The sequence below is a fragment of the Lutra lutra genome, chromosome 9, assembly GCF_902655055.1.
Source record: "Lutra lutra chromosome 9, mLutLut1.2, whole genome shotgun sequence".
In the NCBI taxonomy this organism is placed as follows: Eukaryota; Metazoa; Chordata; class Mammalia; order Carnivora; family Mustelidae; genus Lutra; species Lutra lutra.
Genome location: NC_062286.1, coordinates 116,890,893 through 116,909,099, shown reverse-complemented (window position 1 = coordinate 116,909,099; position 18,207 = coordinate 116,890,893). Strand labels below are relative to the sequence as shown.

At 49.9% G+C, this 18,207-nt stretch overlaps 1 protein-coding gene across 1 annotated transcript; it reads left to right on the top strand.

The window, feature by feature from the left end:
• Positions 1-12,800: 12,800 nt before the first annotated feature.
• On the top strand, positions 12,801-17,628 carry SOX12 (SRY-box transcription factor 12). Its single transcript, XM_047746367.1, has one exon. The coding sequence runs from the start codon at positions 13,198-13,200 to the stop codon at positions 14,149-14,151; it is 954 nt and encodes a 317-aa protein (XP_047602323.1). The 5' UTR covers positions 12,801-13,197; the 3' UTR covers positions 14,152-17,628.
• The last annotated feature ends 579 nt before the right edge of the window (positions 17,629-18,207 follow it).

The window sequence follows — 18,207 nt, the reverse complement described above, 5'->3', positions numbered from 1 at the left end:
AGAAAACATATTGCATTCGGCACATTAGATTGATGTATAACTTCTAACTCTTTAGAGATATGTGGACCTCCAACTGTAGCCTCGTTCCAGGCCCCACAAATGCCTCTGTTTGATTGTCACTTCTTAGCTTAAACAAACCACATAACCTCTCTGGGCTGTTTTCTTACCAGAAAAAAATGAATTTAATGGTAACTGCCTCATCAGGGATGGTGAGAAAATGAAATGAAACAATTCATGCAAAGGGCTTGGCAGAGTGCCAGGCCCTCAGCGAACAGTAGCTACCCCTCCTTATTTTTCTCTTGTTTGCCCTCCAGCTATCATCTGCCATGATTTTCTCTATGACATCTAAACTGGTCTCTTTTGTAGGATTTCCACACAGCTCCTCCCTACTCCCTCCTTACCCAGTAACCATATAAGCGCCCCATTCTCTCTGCCTAGGCAGATCCCACCCCTCTTCAATTATGAAAACAGCTACTGGTGATTGCACGCTTAGGATGTCTCAGGCATTGTATTAAGAACTTGACATGCATTATCTCGACTCAGTTCTGACGCCAACTCAATGAAGTATTATTATTCCCCAAACACAAAGACACTGGGATCTGGAGAGTTGGAGCCCTGGCAGCTGGCGAGTGGCAAAGCCAGCGGGAATGTGAACCCAGGGAGTCTTACTGCACAGTCAGGTCTTCCAAATACCCAGTCACGATCCTGCGTGCCTCCCCCTCCCTCGGGCCAGCGCACCAGACGACCCCTCTCTCCTTCTGAGGCTGTCATACTCCATCAGTTCTCAGGGTCTGTCTGTGGAACTTCAGCCCAGTAGGGCGGGCACTTTGTCTCACGCCACGTTGCCCACATCAAGGATCCTTCCCCCACCCACACCCCCATCTCTCCTTTCTCTTCCTTCCTCCCGTCCTCCCTTCCATTGAATATTGAGTTCCTACTCTGTGCCAGGCTTTGTGCTCGTTCACATGCAAAACATTACCAATGAAAAAGTCAGGGGCGGATATAATTTTATGTCATTTTTCTCTTTCTTCTTAATGGCTTTCTGTTTGGCTGATTGTTCCCCCCGGTGAGCACGCACCCAAGTTCCTCGAACCCAGTTCCACTGTTGCTTTGCTAGGTAGCTTTGGTCAGAGGAAGGCCCTGTCCCCTTAACTCCCAGCCCCCACGTCTCCTTCTCCGGCCCTCAAATCCAGGCCGCCCTGCCCCCTCCGGAAGGGGGAGTTGGGGGCGAACGCCGAAATCTGAGTGGCTCTTTCAAGCCTCCGTTGCCGTAGAAACCGGCTGCACAGGCCTTGGCGGTCCATTACACCATCCTCCAGCGACTCAGCCAATGGGCTTCGAGCTCCATCCCAGGCGCCCCCGCCCCTTAGCGGCCCGGCAGCCCACCAATGGGCAGGTCCCTTGGCTTAGAGCCCTGCCCTCGGCCCAGGCACACCACCAATGAGCTTCGACCCCGCTCTCCCTCTAGCTTCAAAGTAGGAACAAGACTCGATTTAAAAAAAAAAAAAAAAAAAAGGAATTCTCTAAATTAGAAGGAACTAGTAGTAACGCCTCTGTCAGTTGCAGCCTGAATGATCTTTGACTGGTATTTTATTTAAGAACGAAATTGTTCCAATTACACAACAATATATGTCATTCTGTACTAAATTTGAGACAGCGAAAATGCAGGCAATGAGGATGATATCTGCTCTATGTGGATTTCTTTCATTATAGGTATTCTCATTTAATTTAAAATGGTCAAGGAACCAGTCATCTTCCCTTGTTTATATTTCAAATACATACCAATTAAAGATGCTGTGTTTTTGATGCTGAGTTCATGAGACATTGACGCAAGTAACTAGAAGCCGACTTTTAATCAGTTTGAACTCCTGCCTGAATTCGAAACGTAGTGAAAGTGTAGGATATATGAATATTTATTTTAATCCTCTGAAGAAATTCCATTTTCAAGGTAGGTTGTGTAATGGCTTTGACACCCTAAAGTCTAAATAAACTAAATGTGTATTTAAAACCTTACGTCAGGGGCGCCTGCATGGCTCAACCGTTAAATGTCTGCATTCGGCTCAGCTCATGACCCCAGTGTCCTGGGAACCAGTCCCATCTCTGGCTCCCTGCTCCTTGAGAAGCCTGCTTCTCCCTCTCCCACTCAACCTGTTTGTGTTCCCTCTCTCGCGGTGTCTCTCTCTGTCAAATAAGTAAATAAAATAAAATAAAAAAAATTTTTTTAATGTTATTTTAAAAAATAAACTTTATTTTATTTTTTCAAAGTTTTATTTTCTATTTTTTTCAGTAGGCTCCATGCCTAGCATGGAGCCTAACACAGGGCTTGAACTCAGGACCCTGAGATCAAGAGTGTGAACTTTAACCAACTGAGTCACGTAGGTGCCCCAAAAATGAACTTTATTTTTTTATTTTTATTTTTTTAAAGATTTTATTTTATTTATCTGACAGAGATCACAAGTAGGCAGAGAGGCAGGCAGAGAGAGAGGGAAGCAGGCTCCCCGCTGAGCAGAGAGCCCAACGTGGGGCTCGATCCCAGGACCCTGGGACCATGACCTGAGCCGAAGGCAGAGGCTTTAACCCACTGAGCCACCCAGGTACCCCTGAACTTTATTTTTTAGAACAGTTTTACATTTATAGAAAAATTGTGAAGATAATACAAAGTTCTTTAACCCCCACCCACCCTGTTTCCTCTATTAACATTTTATATTAACATGATACATTTGTTACAATTAATAAATCAATACTGATACATTATTAGTAGCTAAAGTTCATAGTTTATTCATATTTCTCTAGTTTTATCTGATGTCTTTTTCTATGCCAGGATCCCACCCAGGATGGGAATCTCATTTATTCCATAATGCCTTGGTTCCTCTGGCCTCTGGGGCAGTTTCTCAGACATGACTTACTACTATTGGTGTTAACCTTGATTAGCTGGCTGAAGAGGAGTTTGTCAGGTTTCTCCACTGAGAACTTACTTTTCTTTTATCCTTTTTCATACTGTCCTCTTTGGAAGGAAGTGACTGTGCTCAGCCCAACCTAAGGATGGAGAGTTATGTTCCACCCCTCCTTGAGAGGAGAGTACATAAGTTATTTGGAATTTTTCTTTTCTTTTCTTTTCTTTTAAGATTTTATTTATTTATTTGACAGAGAGAGATCACAAGTAGGCAGAGAGAGAGGAGGAGGCAGGCTCCCTGCCAAGCCAGGAGCCTGATGCGGGACTCGATTCCAGGACCCCAAGAACATGACCTGAGCTGAAGGCAGAGGTTTAACCCACCGAGCCACCCAGGCGCCCTATTTGGAATTTTTCTGCAGTGAAGATTTGTCTTTTCTACTTACTTATTCAGTTATTTATTTATATCAGTATGGACTCACAGGTATTTATTTCATACTTTAGGTTATAATCCAATACTACTTAATTTTATTGCTCAAAGGGTTCCAGCTTTGGCCTTTGGGAGCTCAGGTAACTCCTGTGTCCCTTATACATGCCCCCATCTTTGTGTGTTCTTTCTTCTTACTGTTGTTGTTCTTGGGCATTTCCTTCTTTCTGGCACTATATGACACCGCAGGTTTTTCTTGCATATTTCCTGCTCCAGTCTAGAACTAGCTGTTTCTCAAAAGCCCTGATTCCTCCCATTGGAGAATGCTATTAGAAATCAAGATCTGGATGCTAAGTGTGCTCATTGCTATTAAGGTGTCATTTCTTTTAAGCCTTCTCAACAAACAGAACAAAGATATAGGGGTGCCTGGGTGGCTCAGTGGGTTGGGCCTCTACCTTCGACTCGGGTCTTGGTCTCAGAGTCTGGGGATTGAGCCCTGCATTGGGCTCTCTGCTTGGCAGGGAGCCTGCTTCCCCCTCACCCCGCCTACTTGTGTCTGTCTGTCAGATTAATAAATAAAATCTTTAAAAAAAAGAACAAAGAAATATATGTGTATATATTAACCTGTGTGTAAACACTATCTATAAATATTTCTGTATGTAACTGTCTGTATCTATATTAAACCAAACATGAGTTCATATTTATATTTCCAACTCTAATCCATTACCACATGAATCATTATAGCCTTCTCTCCTTGCTTATCTGTAAATTCCCACTCCAACAGTGAGAAACCTAGCTCCCACTATCCACCATCCATTTACCTAATTGTTCAAGTCCCGCGTACAAGTACAGCAGCATCACATTGCTGACCCATACCCTTGTAGAAAACTTTATCAACTAGAGTGCAGTACTTCTGTATACTTCTTTTTGCTTTAAGTTTTACAGGATCCACTCATTTCTGAAGTTACTTAAGTCAGTGCCTTTTTCCCATCCTCTTTGGTGGGATTGTCTTATACATTTGTAATATAATTTGAATGTTTCCTTACATTCTGCATTCCATCTTGACATTCTCCAGATGCTTTAAGTGTTTTTTTTTTTAAATTCTCATGCATTAGCATTTACCCTTTGTGTTGTACACTTCTATGGGTTTTGACAAATGCGTAATGGATTCAACATTATAGTATCATAGAGAAGAGTTTCATCACCCCCAAAAGTCTTCTGTGCTTCACCTCTTCAACCCTCTCTCCCTCAAACCCTGACAACCACAGGTCTTTTTACTATCTCTATCGTTTTGCTTTTGGTGCCTTCTTTAAAAAAAAAAAAAATTTATTTGTGGTGCCTGGATGGCTCAGTTGTTTAAGGAGCTGCCTTTAGCTCAGGTCATGATCCAGGGTCCTGGGATCCAGCCCCACATCAGGTTCCCTCCTCAGTGGCAAGTCTGCTTCTCCTTCTCCCTCTGTGATCTCTCTCATTCTCACTCTCTCTCAACAAATAAATAAAATTTTTTTTTAAAATTTAGAATGAAAAAAATTCATTCTAGAGAGAGAGGGAGAGTGTGTTGGTGGGCAGAGGGAAAGAGAAATTTAAGCAGACTCCATACTGAGTGCAAAACCCAACTGGGGCTGATCTTATTGCCCTAAATCACAAGCTGAGCCAAAACCAAGGGTTGGCCGCCTAGCCAACTGTGTCACCCAGGTGCCCCTGTGCCTTTTTTTTTTTTTTTTTAAGAGAAGACACACAAGAGTATATTTGTTGTTGCTTTTGTTATAGCTACCACTCACTGAACCGTTACCATGTCCCATGTCCTGAACTATTATACTCTCCCATTTTGCAGATAAGAAAATGGAAACTAATGAGTTGAAATAACTCCCTAAAGACTAATTATATTGGATACATTTTTACTTCAAATCCTGGACACATTGATTGTTTAAAATCCCAGTATCTGGAATGCTTGACAGAATTCTGAGTCATCGAAGGGCGTCCACTACATTTAGCCAATAAGATGAGGATGACCTACTTCCTTATTTACCCAGGTCGTCTCAGTTTATTTCTGTTGTTCCAGCATAATTATTAATAGTATCCCTTTCATCATAAACAATATGGTCACTGCCAAAGGAAAAAGTCTAATGAATTTTAGAGTCAGGTTGTAGGGGTAAAGATTAGACTCCAGGAGATGACGAGATGTACCAGTGCTGTGTGATTTCAGAGTCACCACCAGAGCAGCACCTGCTCCCAGATCAAATCCCCTCCCCCATCCAGTCATTTTCCCCTTCTTTCTCCCAATCTGATTAATCCCCATTCCATCAGTTGTGCTGGTGCTGTTAAAATGACTCTGCCATTGTCCTCTTCTCCCCATAAATATGTCCCTAGTTCTGGTCTCTCCTTCCTGTCTTGTGCTTCTCTGAGTCTCAAATTACATCTCATGGATTGGCCATCCAGTGTTCAGGCAGGATTTTTAAGACTTCGACATTTCACAAAGAAGTTAAAAAAAAAAAAAAATCCTCCTCGTTCAAAAGCAAAGCAAAACAAAACAAAAAAACACACGTTTTAAAAATTTGGGGAGAGGAGAAAGTTTGCTCACTTTTTATTTTGCTAAAATGAGAAAAACTTCCATCTTCTATATATTAGCCTTGTCTATTAGAAATATAATAAGGGGCACTTGGGTGGCTCAGTGGGTTAAAGCCTCTGCCTTCGGCTCAGGTCATGATCTCAGGGTCCTGGGATCTGGGCCCTCATTGGGCTCTCTGCTCAGTGGGAAGCCTGCTTCCCCCTCTTTCTCTGCCTGCCTCTCTGCTTACTTGTGATCTCTCTCTCTCTGTCAGATAAATAAATAAAATCTTAAAAAAAAAATAAGCAATGATAGCACGGTGATTATGAAGCTGAAGATCCAGAACTTGAGTTTCTTCAACTCTGTCATTCAATAGGACCACCTGAAACTTTTGGTGAAACAAACTTTATAGTGAAACAAAGAGTGAACCATAGTGTGGCAACAGCAAATTTTATTATTTAGTAAAATTGTATTATTACACTATATTATATTACATTATATTACAATTTCATTTGATAAAATTGTTTTTTTTGTTTTAGGTAGGCTCCACGCCTACCATGGGGCTTGAATTCACAATCCTAAGATCAAGAGTTTCATGCTCTACTGACTGAGCCAGCCAGGCACCCCTGATAAAATTACATTTTACCGAATTTGAATAATATATTTAATCTTAAAATTGATTTTTATTTTCAAAGTGTTTTCTTGTGTTTAAACCATAATGTGACATAATTATCATTGCAAAATATGTATTTTTTCTTTTTTTTTTTTAAAGATATTTATTTATTTATTTGTCAGAGAGAAAGAGAGAGAGAGAGAGAAAGCACACAAGTAGGGGGAGTGGCAGGCAGAGGGAGAAGCAGGCTCCCCGCCAAGCAAGGAGCCCCATGCAGGACTCAATCCCAGGACCCTGGATCATGACCCAAGCCGAAGGCAGCTGCCCAACCAACTGAGCCACCCAGGCTTCCCTCTCTTTTTTTTTTTTCCCCAAAGAAATATCTCAGCGTAATTGAAAACTATTGATTCAATACTCTTTTCCTATTTTTGTACTGTAATGTTTGTTTTTGCTGACATGATTACACATAAAAAGTTCAAAGAAAGAATATTTTCACCATCTACATTTCTTTTCCAGCCATTATCATTAGTGTTATTGCATTTTATGACTATTATTGAAAATATTATCATTTAGGGGTGCCTGGGTGGCTCAGTTGGTTAAGTGGCTGCCTTTAGCTGAGGTCTTGATCCCAGGGTCCTGGGATCGAGTCTTATATCAGGCTCCTTACTCAGTGGGGAGCCTGCTTTTCCCTCTGCCTGCCTCTCCCCTGCTTGTGCTCTCTCTGACAAATAAATAAATAAAATCTTTTAAAAAGGGATGGGGAGGGCACCTGGATGTCTCAGGCCTGCCTTCTCAGGTCTGCCTTCAGCCCAGGTCGCGATCCCAGGGTCCTGGGACTGAGGCCTGCATAGGGCTCCTGCCTCAGCGGGAAGCCTGCTTCTCTCTCTCCCACTCCCCCTGCTTGTGTTCTCTCTCACTGTGTCTCTCTGTCAAAGAAATAAATAAAATCTTTTTACAAAATTTTTTAAAAAATGAAAAAAGAAAAAGAAAAGGAAAAAGTAAATAATGTAATTTAGAAGATATAGGTGTTAAAAAGATGGGGCACCTGGTTGGCTAAGTGGGTTAAAGCTTCTGCGTTTGGCTCAGGTCGTGATCCCAGGGTCCTAGGATCCAGCCCCACATCGGGCTCTCTGCTAGGCGGGGAGCCTGCTTCCCTCTCTCTCTCTCTCTCTCTCTGCCTGCTTGTGATCTCTGTCTGTCAAATAAATAAATAAAATCTTAAAAAAAAAAAAAAAAGATTCTCTCTGTTCCTCTTCCTTTGCCGCTCCACTCCCAGCCCCCCACCTTCTCCAAAAAAAGAAAAAAGAAAAAAAAAGTTCTCTGTCTTGAGTGTCACATGACCCAGGTAGACCACAGATACACTGAAGGGAACAGCAGCGACATGGGGCTAGGAGAGTCACAAGGTGGGAGACAGAGGTGGGAGTGCTAGAAAGGGTGAGGGAATGGACTTCACAATACCCCGTGTGGGGAGGAACTTCAAGTTTGTGAGCTCGTCCCACAAACTGAAGACGCTAATGTGGTTGGAAACTGGTTCAAGACAAAGAAAGTAGGAAAGGAGATCAGATCGGGAGTGGGGGCAAATCAAGCTTGGCCTGGTGGGCCCCATGAAAGCCTAGTGTTCATCTTGAGAGTAATGGGGGAACCAGTGATAAGGGCTTTTACACACAATCAGATTCGTGACTAGAAAATACCATCAGTCTAGCTTCAGGTAGGATAATGAAATGGAAGGAGACCTGGTGGGTGCAGGGACCACAAAGGAGGCTGGTAGGTGCCCAGAAGAGAGGTGATGGTGGCCTGGCCCATTGGGTAGCGGCGGTCATCATCTCTTCAAGAACCTCACTGTCTTCCTATTGCAGTCTACAGTGAACGGCTCGGTGACAAGCCTAGCATTAAAAACCTATGGCCTACAAGATTCAGACTCTGGGGCACCCATTTGAAAGGACTCAAGGTAACCTGTGTGCATTGATAACCTCCACATCTCAGTGGCAGACTGGAGTTTTAGGTTTTACTTTCCAAAATTTTACCTTCTTCTCCGGGCTCCCATAGGAATTTGAGTGTATACTCCCAATAGAACACTGCCTTTTATTCACTCAATAAATATTTAATGAGCCCCTATTATGTGCCTGGCACTCTCCTAGGGATAGAGCCCTAAAACAAAACAGACAAAAATCTCTGCCCTCTTGGGTCTTACGTTCCAGTGGAGAGAAGATGGGCCAAAACCAAGTGAACAAATAAAATAATTCCAGAATGTGAAAACTGCCATGAAGCAAACAAAAAGATGGGCAAAAATGAAGACATCTGACAACATCGAACTTTGGACAAGATGTGGCTGAAAAGGATCTCTTCTGGGGTGCCTAGGTGGCTCAGTTGATTAAGCAACCAACTCTTGGTTTCTGCCCAGGTCATGATCTCAGGGTCCTGGGACTGAGTCCCTCCATGGGCTGAGCATGGATCCTGCCTGGGATTCTCTCTCTTCCTCTTCACCCCCCTCAATCCTCCCACGTGCATAAGGGTAGTGCATATGCTCCCTCTCGCTCTTAAAAAAAAAAAAAAAAAAAAAAAAAGATTAAAAAAAAGAAAAGGATCTCTTCTGTGCTGCTGGTGAAAAAGTTAACTGGTGCAACTGGGAAGTTTGACATCACCTAATAAAAGTTAGCATTCACATGTCCTCAGATGTGGCCATCACAGTTTCCATGATAGACTTCCAGGCACACATTTAGGATTGGTAACAGTAACACTCTTCATAAGAGCAAAACCTGGCAATAATCCAATTGCCCATGGATGGGACAACAGACAGCAAAACTGTAGCATATCCCCACAATGGAAAATGAATCAACCCCACATGCGTGTAATACTTTAGGTGAATCTTAGCACTGTAATACTGAGTGAGAAAGTAAATACCAGAATATTATATGCAGCATGATACCTTTTTGACAAAGCTAAAGGCAAGACAATATATTTTTAAGAAACTGTATTTTCAAAAGTAAGAGAAAGGAGAAATTGCAACCCTCACACACAACCCTCACACACTACTACGGTGCAGCAAGTCCACTGAGACAGAAAGTAGACTAATGTGGGGCACCTGGGTGGCTCAGTGGGTTAAGCCTCTTTCTTCAGCTCAGGTCAGGATCTCAGGGTCCTGGGATAGGGCCCTGCATCGAGCTCTCTGCTCAGCGGGGAGCCTGCTTCCTCCTCTCTCTGCCTGCCTCTCTGCCTACTTGTGATCTCGGTCTGTAAAATAAATAAATAAAATGTTAAAAAAAGAAAGAAAGTAGACAATTGCTTGCTTAGAGCTGGGGGTTAGAGTACAGGTAGAGGAGATGGAGGAGAGATGGATAACAAGCACAGAGTTTCTTTGCGGGCTGATGAAAATAGTCTAAAATTGATGGTTGCGCAACTCTGTGTATATACCATTGCAGCGCATACTTTAAATGACTGAATAGTATGGTCTGTGAATTATATCTTCATAAATCTGTTAAGAGGTCTTTTTTTTAATTTTAAAGATTTTATGTATTCATTTGAGAGACAGACAGAGACAGCACAAGCAGGGCAGGGGCAGAGGGAGAGGGAGAAGCAGACTCCCCACTGAGCTGGGAGCCCACTCTGGGGCATGACATCTCAGAACCTGGAGATCATGACCTGAGCCTAAGGCAGAAGCTTAACCATCTGAGCCACCCAGGGGCCCCATGCTCCCCCTCCCCCCACTTTTTTTAATGTAAAGGAAGTTTACATTACCTCAAGCAAGGGAAGGGAGGAGAAGGGTTGGGAAAGGAGTTCATAGAAGGTTGGTTACTGTCAATGTTTCAGTTCTTGTGTTGGTTGCTGATTTAACTGTTTTTTTTATTTTTTAAAGTTTTTTTTTTAAAGATTTTATTTATTTATTTGACAGACAGAGATCACAAGTAGGCAGAGAGGCTGGCAGAGAGAGAGAGAGAGAGGAGGAAGCAGGCTCCCCACTCTGTTGTAACAGAGAGTGGTCAGGGGAGACCACTCCGGAGAATCCACCTAAGCTGAGGCTAGAACGAGATGCGTCAGCCATGTGGGGATGGGGTGAAAAATTTTCCAGGCAAATGAGATAGCATGTACAAAGGCCCTAAGGTGGGCTCAAGCCTTCTGTGTTTGAGAACATCCAGGAGGCCAGTCCCTTGAAACCCTTAGAATAATAGCAGCTACGGAAAGGCCAGAATAAACCTTTGAGAGTTCTTTTTTTTTTTTTTTAAGATTTTATTTATTTGTCAGACAGAGAGGGAGAGAGAGAGAGCACAGGCAGACAGAATGGCAGGCAGAGGCAGAGGGAGAAGCAGGCTCCTGCTGAGCAAGGAGCCCGATGCGGGACTCGATCCCAGGACGCTGGGACCATGACCATGACCTGAGCCGAAGGCAGCTGCCCAACCAACTGAGCCACCCAGGCGTCCCAACCTTTGAGAGTTCTTAAGCACTGAAAAGAAGGCCATGCCTTCATGTCATTTAGAATAAAACGCCATCTTACATGGAAAAAGTGTAAAAGTGTTAGAAAATTCAAAAAAAACTTTAATTTTCCCATGATTACTTTGGATACCTTCCTTGAAATAAATACATCCACACCCCGCCATTTTTATTATGTTAGTGTCTCTACGTTGTTAGTGCCCAGAGTCCCAGATAACTAATATTTATTGAACATTTACTAGGTATCAGGGACTTGTTCGCAGCCATTATCCCGTTTAACTTGTTCAACAACCATATGAGGGAGAAACCGCTTTTTCCCACTTCAAGAAGGAAAGGGAGGCACTTGGATGCGAATACAGTAATTCTGACTCTGGAGGACTGAACGGGCCAAGCTCCCATTCTGAAGGTTCAAACCCGGGGGATCTACAAATCTCAGCATTCAGCACATCTGCGGAAGAACCATTTGGTCCGGAGCAGGGCCTTCCCCCTCCGAGCGCCCTGTGCCTTTAAGAGTCGCCCCCTCCCTCCCGCCACGCTCCAATTTCCCTCCCGGGCACCCAAGAGCATCACCCCGCCCCCCGCGTCTGCAGAGCCTCACCTCAGCCCTTGCTCCCCGCCCCACACCCTCCTGCTGGGCTCTGTCCCCACCCGCCCGGTGGTGGGCGAGTTCTGCCTCGAGGCTTTCACCCTCCACCCTCCGCCCCGCACAGTGCCCACTACACCCCAGCGGAATTCCACTTTAGAGACCCTGATCCCGACCCCTCCCAGCTTCTGATTCCCAGGGGCGAGACCTCAGCGCCCCCTCCCATCGCCCAGGCCCTTGGCGCCTTGAAGGTGACCTCCCCCGGGGCAGCACAGAGCCCGCGGTGCCCGAGCGGGCTCACACGTGGTGAGCCGGGAGCGGGGAGCGCGCAACCCCTCCCCGCCACGCGCCTCGAGCATGCGTCGCGGACACGCCCCTTGGCCTGGCTCCGCCCCCGTGCCCGCGCACGCTTCTCCAGACTCCGGAGGGACGTCGCGCCCTAGTCCCTCAACCAGCTGGTCGCGGTGTGGAGTGGGACCTGGGATGGGACACTCCCGCATCCTCGAACCTCTCCTGAGGACTGTGAAAAGCAGAAAGTCAGCCCTCCTCGGGACCCTTGGCTGGTAGGCGAGATGCCCCAGGAGATGCTCTGAGCTGGGAAGAGAGAGCTGGGACCACGAGCCTGGGATTCGAGCCCTATTCGGCTGCCTTCCTTGTTCCGAATCCGGAAAGTGGGAGTCGTATTCCCTTCTTTCTCAGGACTCTTGTGGCGCCTCAAACGAGACTTAAAAAAATATTCATTGGATTTGAGACAAAAATCATTTGTCGAGCCCCTGTGTGGCTGGACCGTGTGTGTACTAGGCAGGGGCTACATTTATGAAACGAGGAGTCTGTCCCCTTGAAGAGCTTTCCCGATCCTGAGTCCTCTACATTCTGTTCTGGGATGGTCCAGAAAGACGCCTCCAAAAGAGGAGGGCGCGGAGGTCCCACCTGGCAGCAGGTGTCACTGAATAAGCTAAAAATTTCAAAGGCAACGTGGGGCGGAACAAGCTTTTGGAGGCAGATGGGAAGGGCGCTCCGCGTTCTCCCACCCTCCTTCCAGTCCCCAGCCTAAGAAAAGAAACCGACCTCATCCAACACCCTCCAACCCAGCCGCGAGACCGCCCCGCCCCGCCGCCCGAGCCCCGCCCCACCCCAGCAGCCAGCGATTGGGAGATGCAAATACCAGCTTCTCTGCCCAGCAACGGGTGACGCGTCGCCCGAGCGCGAGGCGTGGCCCGGCCGCAGCCCAAGCGGGCACCTCGGTGTTTACACGGGGCGGCCCCGCGCGCGCCGCAGCGGCCCGCAGACGGCGAGGGGGAGGGGTGGCGCGCGCGCCGGCGGGGCCGCGCGGGGAGAAAGACACTGGAAGGCGGCGGGGCGGGGAGCGGCGCGCGCGGGCCGCGGCGGAGCAGGAGGCTGCGAGGAGAGCCCGCGGGGGCCAGAGGGTGCGATTCCTCCGCCCCCGCAAAACAATGTGCAGCGTGCGGCAGGGCGCAACTTGCCGGAGGCGGCGGGGGCGCGCCGAGCCCGCCTGAGACCGCGCCGCTGACCTTCTCCCCCGCCGTCCGTTGGGCCCGAGCGCCCAGCTCCTCGCTCCCCAGCTCGCGGGGGCCGGGCCGAGCTGCGGGGCGGGGCCGCCCCTCCGTCGCTGCTGCCTCCTCCCCCACCCCCAGCCGCGGAGGATGCGGACGGCCCCCGGCGGCGTCTAGCGGCCCCGGGCCCAGGCGCGATGGTGCAGCAACGGGGCGCGAGGGCCAAGCGGGACGGCGGGCCGCCGCCCCCGGGGCCCGGGCCGGCCGAGGAGGGGGCGCGCGAACCTGGCTGGTGCAAGACGCCGAGCGGCCACATTAAGAGACCGATGAACGCGTTCATGGTGTGGTCGCAGCACGAGCGGCGGAAGATCATGGACCAGTGGCCCGACATGCACAACGCCGAGATCTCCAAGCGCCTGGGCCGCCGCTGGCAGCTGCTGCAGGACTCGGAGAAGATTCCGTTTGTGCGGGAGGCGGAGCGGCTGCGCCTCAAGCACATGGCGGATTACCCGGACTACAAGTACCGGCCGCGCAAAAAGAGCAAGGGGGCGCCCGCCAAGGCGCGGCCCCGCCCCCCCGGCGGTGGTGGTGGCGGTGGCGGCAGCCGGCTCAAGCCCGGGCCGCAGCTGCCTGGCCGCGGGGGCCGCCGAGCAGCGGGCGGGCCTTTGGGGGGCAGCGCGGCGGCGCCCGAGGACGACGACGAGGACGACGACGAGGAGCTGCTGGAAGTGCGCCTGGTCGAGACCCCCGGGAGGGAGCTGTGGAGGATGGTCCCGGCGGGGCGGGCTGCCCGGGGACCAGCGGAGCGCGCCCAGGGGCCGTCGGGCGAGGGGGCGGCTGTCACCACCGCCTCCCCCACTCCGTCGGAGGACGAGGAGCCGGAGGAAGAGGAGGAGGAGGCGGCGGCGGCGGCGGAGGAAGGCGAAGAGGAGACAGTGGCGTCGGGGGAGGAGCCGCTGGGCTTTCTGTCCAGACTGCCCCCCGGCCCCGCCGGCCTGGACTGCAGCGCCCTGGACCGCGACCCGGACCTGCCGCCCCCCTCGGGCACGTCGCATTTCGAGTTCCCGGACTACTGCACCCCCGAGGTTACCGAGATGATCGCGGGGGATTGGCGCCCGTCTAGCATCGCCGACCTGGTTTTCACCTACTGAGCCCACCGTCAGCGGGGCGCGCACGCCCCCAAACCAGCTGTTTACATACAGGAATCAGGTATTGGGGCCCCTCGGAGGCCGAGGCTGGCACCCCATCTCCCGCGCAGCCTCCCCCCTCCTAGACGTGCCCATCCCCCTCAAATCCAGACATGCCCCTCCCCCGCAGACACACCCCAAGGCAGCCCAACCCCCACTCTTTCCCTGACATCCAAGTCCCGCCCCATCTTGCCCCCTCCCGCACAGCCACCAGCAGCCAGCCCCCCTCCTCTACACCGCCCGTCCACTCCTACAGACCTGCACCCCTCCCCCACCTTGCACACGCCCCTCCTCGTGGCCGGAGGACACGCCCCTGCCCTTGCTCCTGAATCCCTCCGCCTTTGCCTAGCCCGCCTCCTCTCTTGTTTAGGGGGGCGCTGCGGCTGGGCGGCACCGCACGCTCCTCCCATGCCCCCCTCCTCTCCCTCGCCGAGCGCCAGGGCCCGCCCCCTTCTCGCGCATGCTTAATGCTTCTTGGGAGGAGGGGGTCAGTCCCAGTCGAACCGCATGCCTCTGTGGCCCGCTTCGGGAAGAATTGGGGCGGGTATTGAACGATCCTGAGAAATCTTTTGATCCGGGAGCCGCGGCTTCCTTTCAACCCGACGGGGCGTCACTGCCTTAATGGGAGGAGCGCTAAGGAAGGGGGAGAAAGAGACTAGCTGGCCCGGAAGGATTTGGTTTGGAGCTTGGAACTCTCCCTGGTGGCATAGCCCCTTTTCCTTGCGGGGTTGCCCAAACTGAGGTGCACCTCCTCCTCCTCCCTCCCCCCCACCCCCTGCCCATACACACCGCTAGGCTGCCTCTACAGTCTACCTTGGTTCCAGAAACCTCCCTTTTTTTTTACCCCACCTGGGAATTGGGAATAGGGTCTTCATCCGGAACTGGACCACGAGAGGACTGCCCAAGAAAACTCCGAACCAAGGCATTTCAGTCTATCTGGGGACAGGGTTCTTGCTGCTCCCCACTCCACCCCCTCCAAGTGCCCCATCAAGTCAAAGGCACACTCGCAGTCTGGGCTCCTCCCTACGCCGACCACTCCTTTCTATCACTCGAGTCCTGTGCCCACAGTGACAGTATTCAGTGGGAGAAACTGAGGCACGTTGGTACAGGGTGGGGGGTGTTGAGACTGAGGCATGATAGCAGCCGGCGTGGCAAGAAGACCCCCACTTTTAAACAGCTGGCTTGAGAGAGACTAACGACTGGGCCAGTGAGACTGAAAGGAGGGTCAGAGTAGTAGAGGTCCGCCGTTTGCGCGTGTTTTTCCATGTGAAAACTCGGGATAGCGCTGCTGCCTGAGGAGGTTGTGTTCCGTTCCGTTCCGGGGTGCCCTCAATGATCCTACCCCTCTTAGTCCTCAAATCCTGCCCCTCCGGCCTCCCCACGCCCCCTTCAGCCCTCACTACCTGTATCTCACCGGCGTGTGTTCACCCTCTTGGGTGTGCACACACTCTCATTCACACACACACAAATCTCAGGAACAAACGGTCCCAGAGTCCTCTCGGACCCCTGCCCAGGGTCTCCGCAGGTCTCTGCCCCACGCGTTCCCGTCGCTGACAAAGCCACCAGCTGCCTCCTTTAAGCTTGGTGCTCCGGCTCTGGGCCTTTCTCGCGCTCTCTCTCTCTCTCTGTCTCTCTCTTTCTCTCTCTTTCTCTCTCTCTCTTTTTTTTTTTTTTAAAGAAAAACAACAACAAAAAGACAATGAAAAAATCCAGAAAACGTCATGTGAGTGAAGAGATGTCACTGTCTGTGGTCTTGGAGAACTAGTCTAGTAGCCGAGGGGAGGGGTCCCTCTGATCTGGGGCACTGGCACCCACAGCAGGACTCCGCCAGTCTGATGCCAGGACTGAATAAAGTGTATTTGCCCCGACCTTGCCCTGTGGTTCTACATGTCTGTGCCTCTCCTCAACCCTCCCCCAGACAGTTTGCCAGAGGGAAGTCCATGTGACTTAGCACCGTGCAGGAAGAGCGGGGGTCCTTTGTCTCCCCCTATTTCAGGACTCTCTGGTCTTCATTAAGGATGACAAACTCATCCCTGCAGGGCCAGGCATGTGACACAAGTGACAGAGTCTGGGTAGACATGGGCTTCCTGACCAACCTCAGCGGGGGGCAGCCACTCACCTCAAGCCAGTCGTGACCTTGTGGGAATGCAGCCCACGGTGGCCAGATTGTTCAAGAGAAGGTAGAAATCTGGATGTTTCTATGAACTTCTCAATTGCAAATGAAAGCTGACTCATAATATTTTTAAAAACAGGTGTGCAGGCATTACCTGGTCCAAGGGGGGCCAGTTTGACCCTGCCCTTAATGAGAAGTAAGAAGGGTCGGCCACATTGTCTGGGCTCAAAAGCCCGAGTACCACCACCCCTGAACACCTGTGTGACCTTGAGCAAATTTACTTCACCCTGACTCTTTTCATAGGATTAACGTGTAAGAACGTTTAACAGTAGCTGCTTCAGGCTAAAATGAAGTTTGAGGTCAGAAATATTTAATAAGATGCTCCCTAAAGTGTATTACTCCATTGTCCAGAGGAGGAAACAGGCTCAGGGTGGCGAAGCAACCTCTAGGAGGGCCTACCAGCAGCCAAGGTCAGAGTTGGGCCCCACATTTTGGTTCTCTCCTTGTGGGTGCTGCCTCTCCTTCCCTGTCCACAGATGGTGTTAGGCTGTCCTCTGGGGGGGCCCCCAGCGGTGGTGGGGTTGGTCCCAGTATCTGGCACATAATTGGCCCGTGGTGTAATTTTATTAAATAACTGAAGAAGAGCAATGGGAGCCACAGTGATTCTTGTCCCTGAGATTCTTACCAGAATGTTCTGGAAACAGAGGAAGGCCAGTTCCGGTGAATTCCTAAAGTTGAACAGAGCCTGTTTCCCCAAGTAAGAACCAAGGTCAAGTGTACAGACCTCATCCAGAGAGGGTATTTGGGGACTGGGATACCCATAGACAATTGAAAAGAAGACTATAGCAGGTTTGGGAGCGCCGGGTTCCTATAGAAAGGGGGTCTGGTTGAGGGAGGTGAAGCTTCTGATTTAAAGCAAGAAGGCAAAAAAAAAAAAAAAAAAAAAAAATCCTCTAGGATAGAATTGAGAAGGTGAGAAAGACAGAACTAGGTGCCACCAGAACCCCCTAGAAGGAGGGACTTGCCCAGCGATGAGAAGTATGTCAGTGGATAGCCTCCTGCTGCTGAGAGCCCTTTGACCCAGGGCAGCCTGCATCCGGTGTCCCAGGGAGATCAGGTATCTAGACAAATGCCTGGCCATTTTGGTTCAGCGCTGGGGACTGGACAGACACCGACAGGCAGCGCCAGTGCACAACCTCCCCCTGTGGTCACTCACCCAGGGCAGCCGAGGCTCTGCCAGGCCTGCAGTACAGTTTGACCCCCTGTACCCAATCCTGCTTCCTCTTCTTTTCACAGGTGTTTATACCTAATAAATATCTTGCACCCCAGACCCTGTCTCAGCGTCTGTTTTGGGGGAACTCGGACCGCAAGGGAGGGGGTGAGGGGCCCGACAGAGGGAATTGGGTCACTGGCCCTCTACCTGCAGCTGGGCACTTCTGATGCCCCTGACCTCGGGAGGGGTCTCTTCCCTTCTCCACACAGGCCGGCAGCCCCTGCCTTAGGGCTGCTCCCTCTCCAGTGGGCATCAGTGAGAAACTGCAGCCTCTGTCTATCACTGCAGATCCCTCCCCTGGTCAAAGCTGGAGAGAGGAGGGGGGTCAGTCTTTTGCCCTTCAGAGTGCCATGGAAGGGTAAAGTGCCAGGCCAGAAGTAGTCCTAGATCACGGTGGCATCTTGGGTGGTTTCCCCCATATATAAAGTTTGGGAGGGGAAAGTAGGAACGGAATAGTTGAGAGACGATTTATCGTTACTTGGTTCTTTCCATTTCAGAAGGAAATGGATTCTGACCTGGAAAAGGCGGGGAGAGACTTGCTTATGTGGGCTCTGGGGACACCTAGAGGCTGAAAGGAATAGGAAGCATTTGAGGGTAGGGGTGGGGTGTGTCCCATTCCAATCTCACTGGGTTC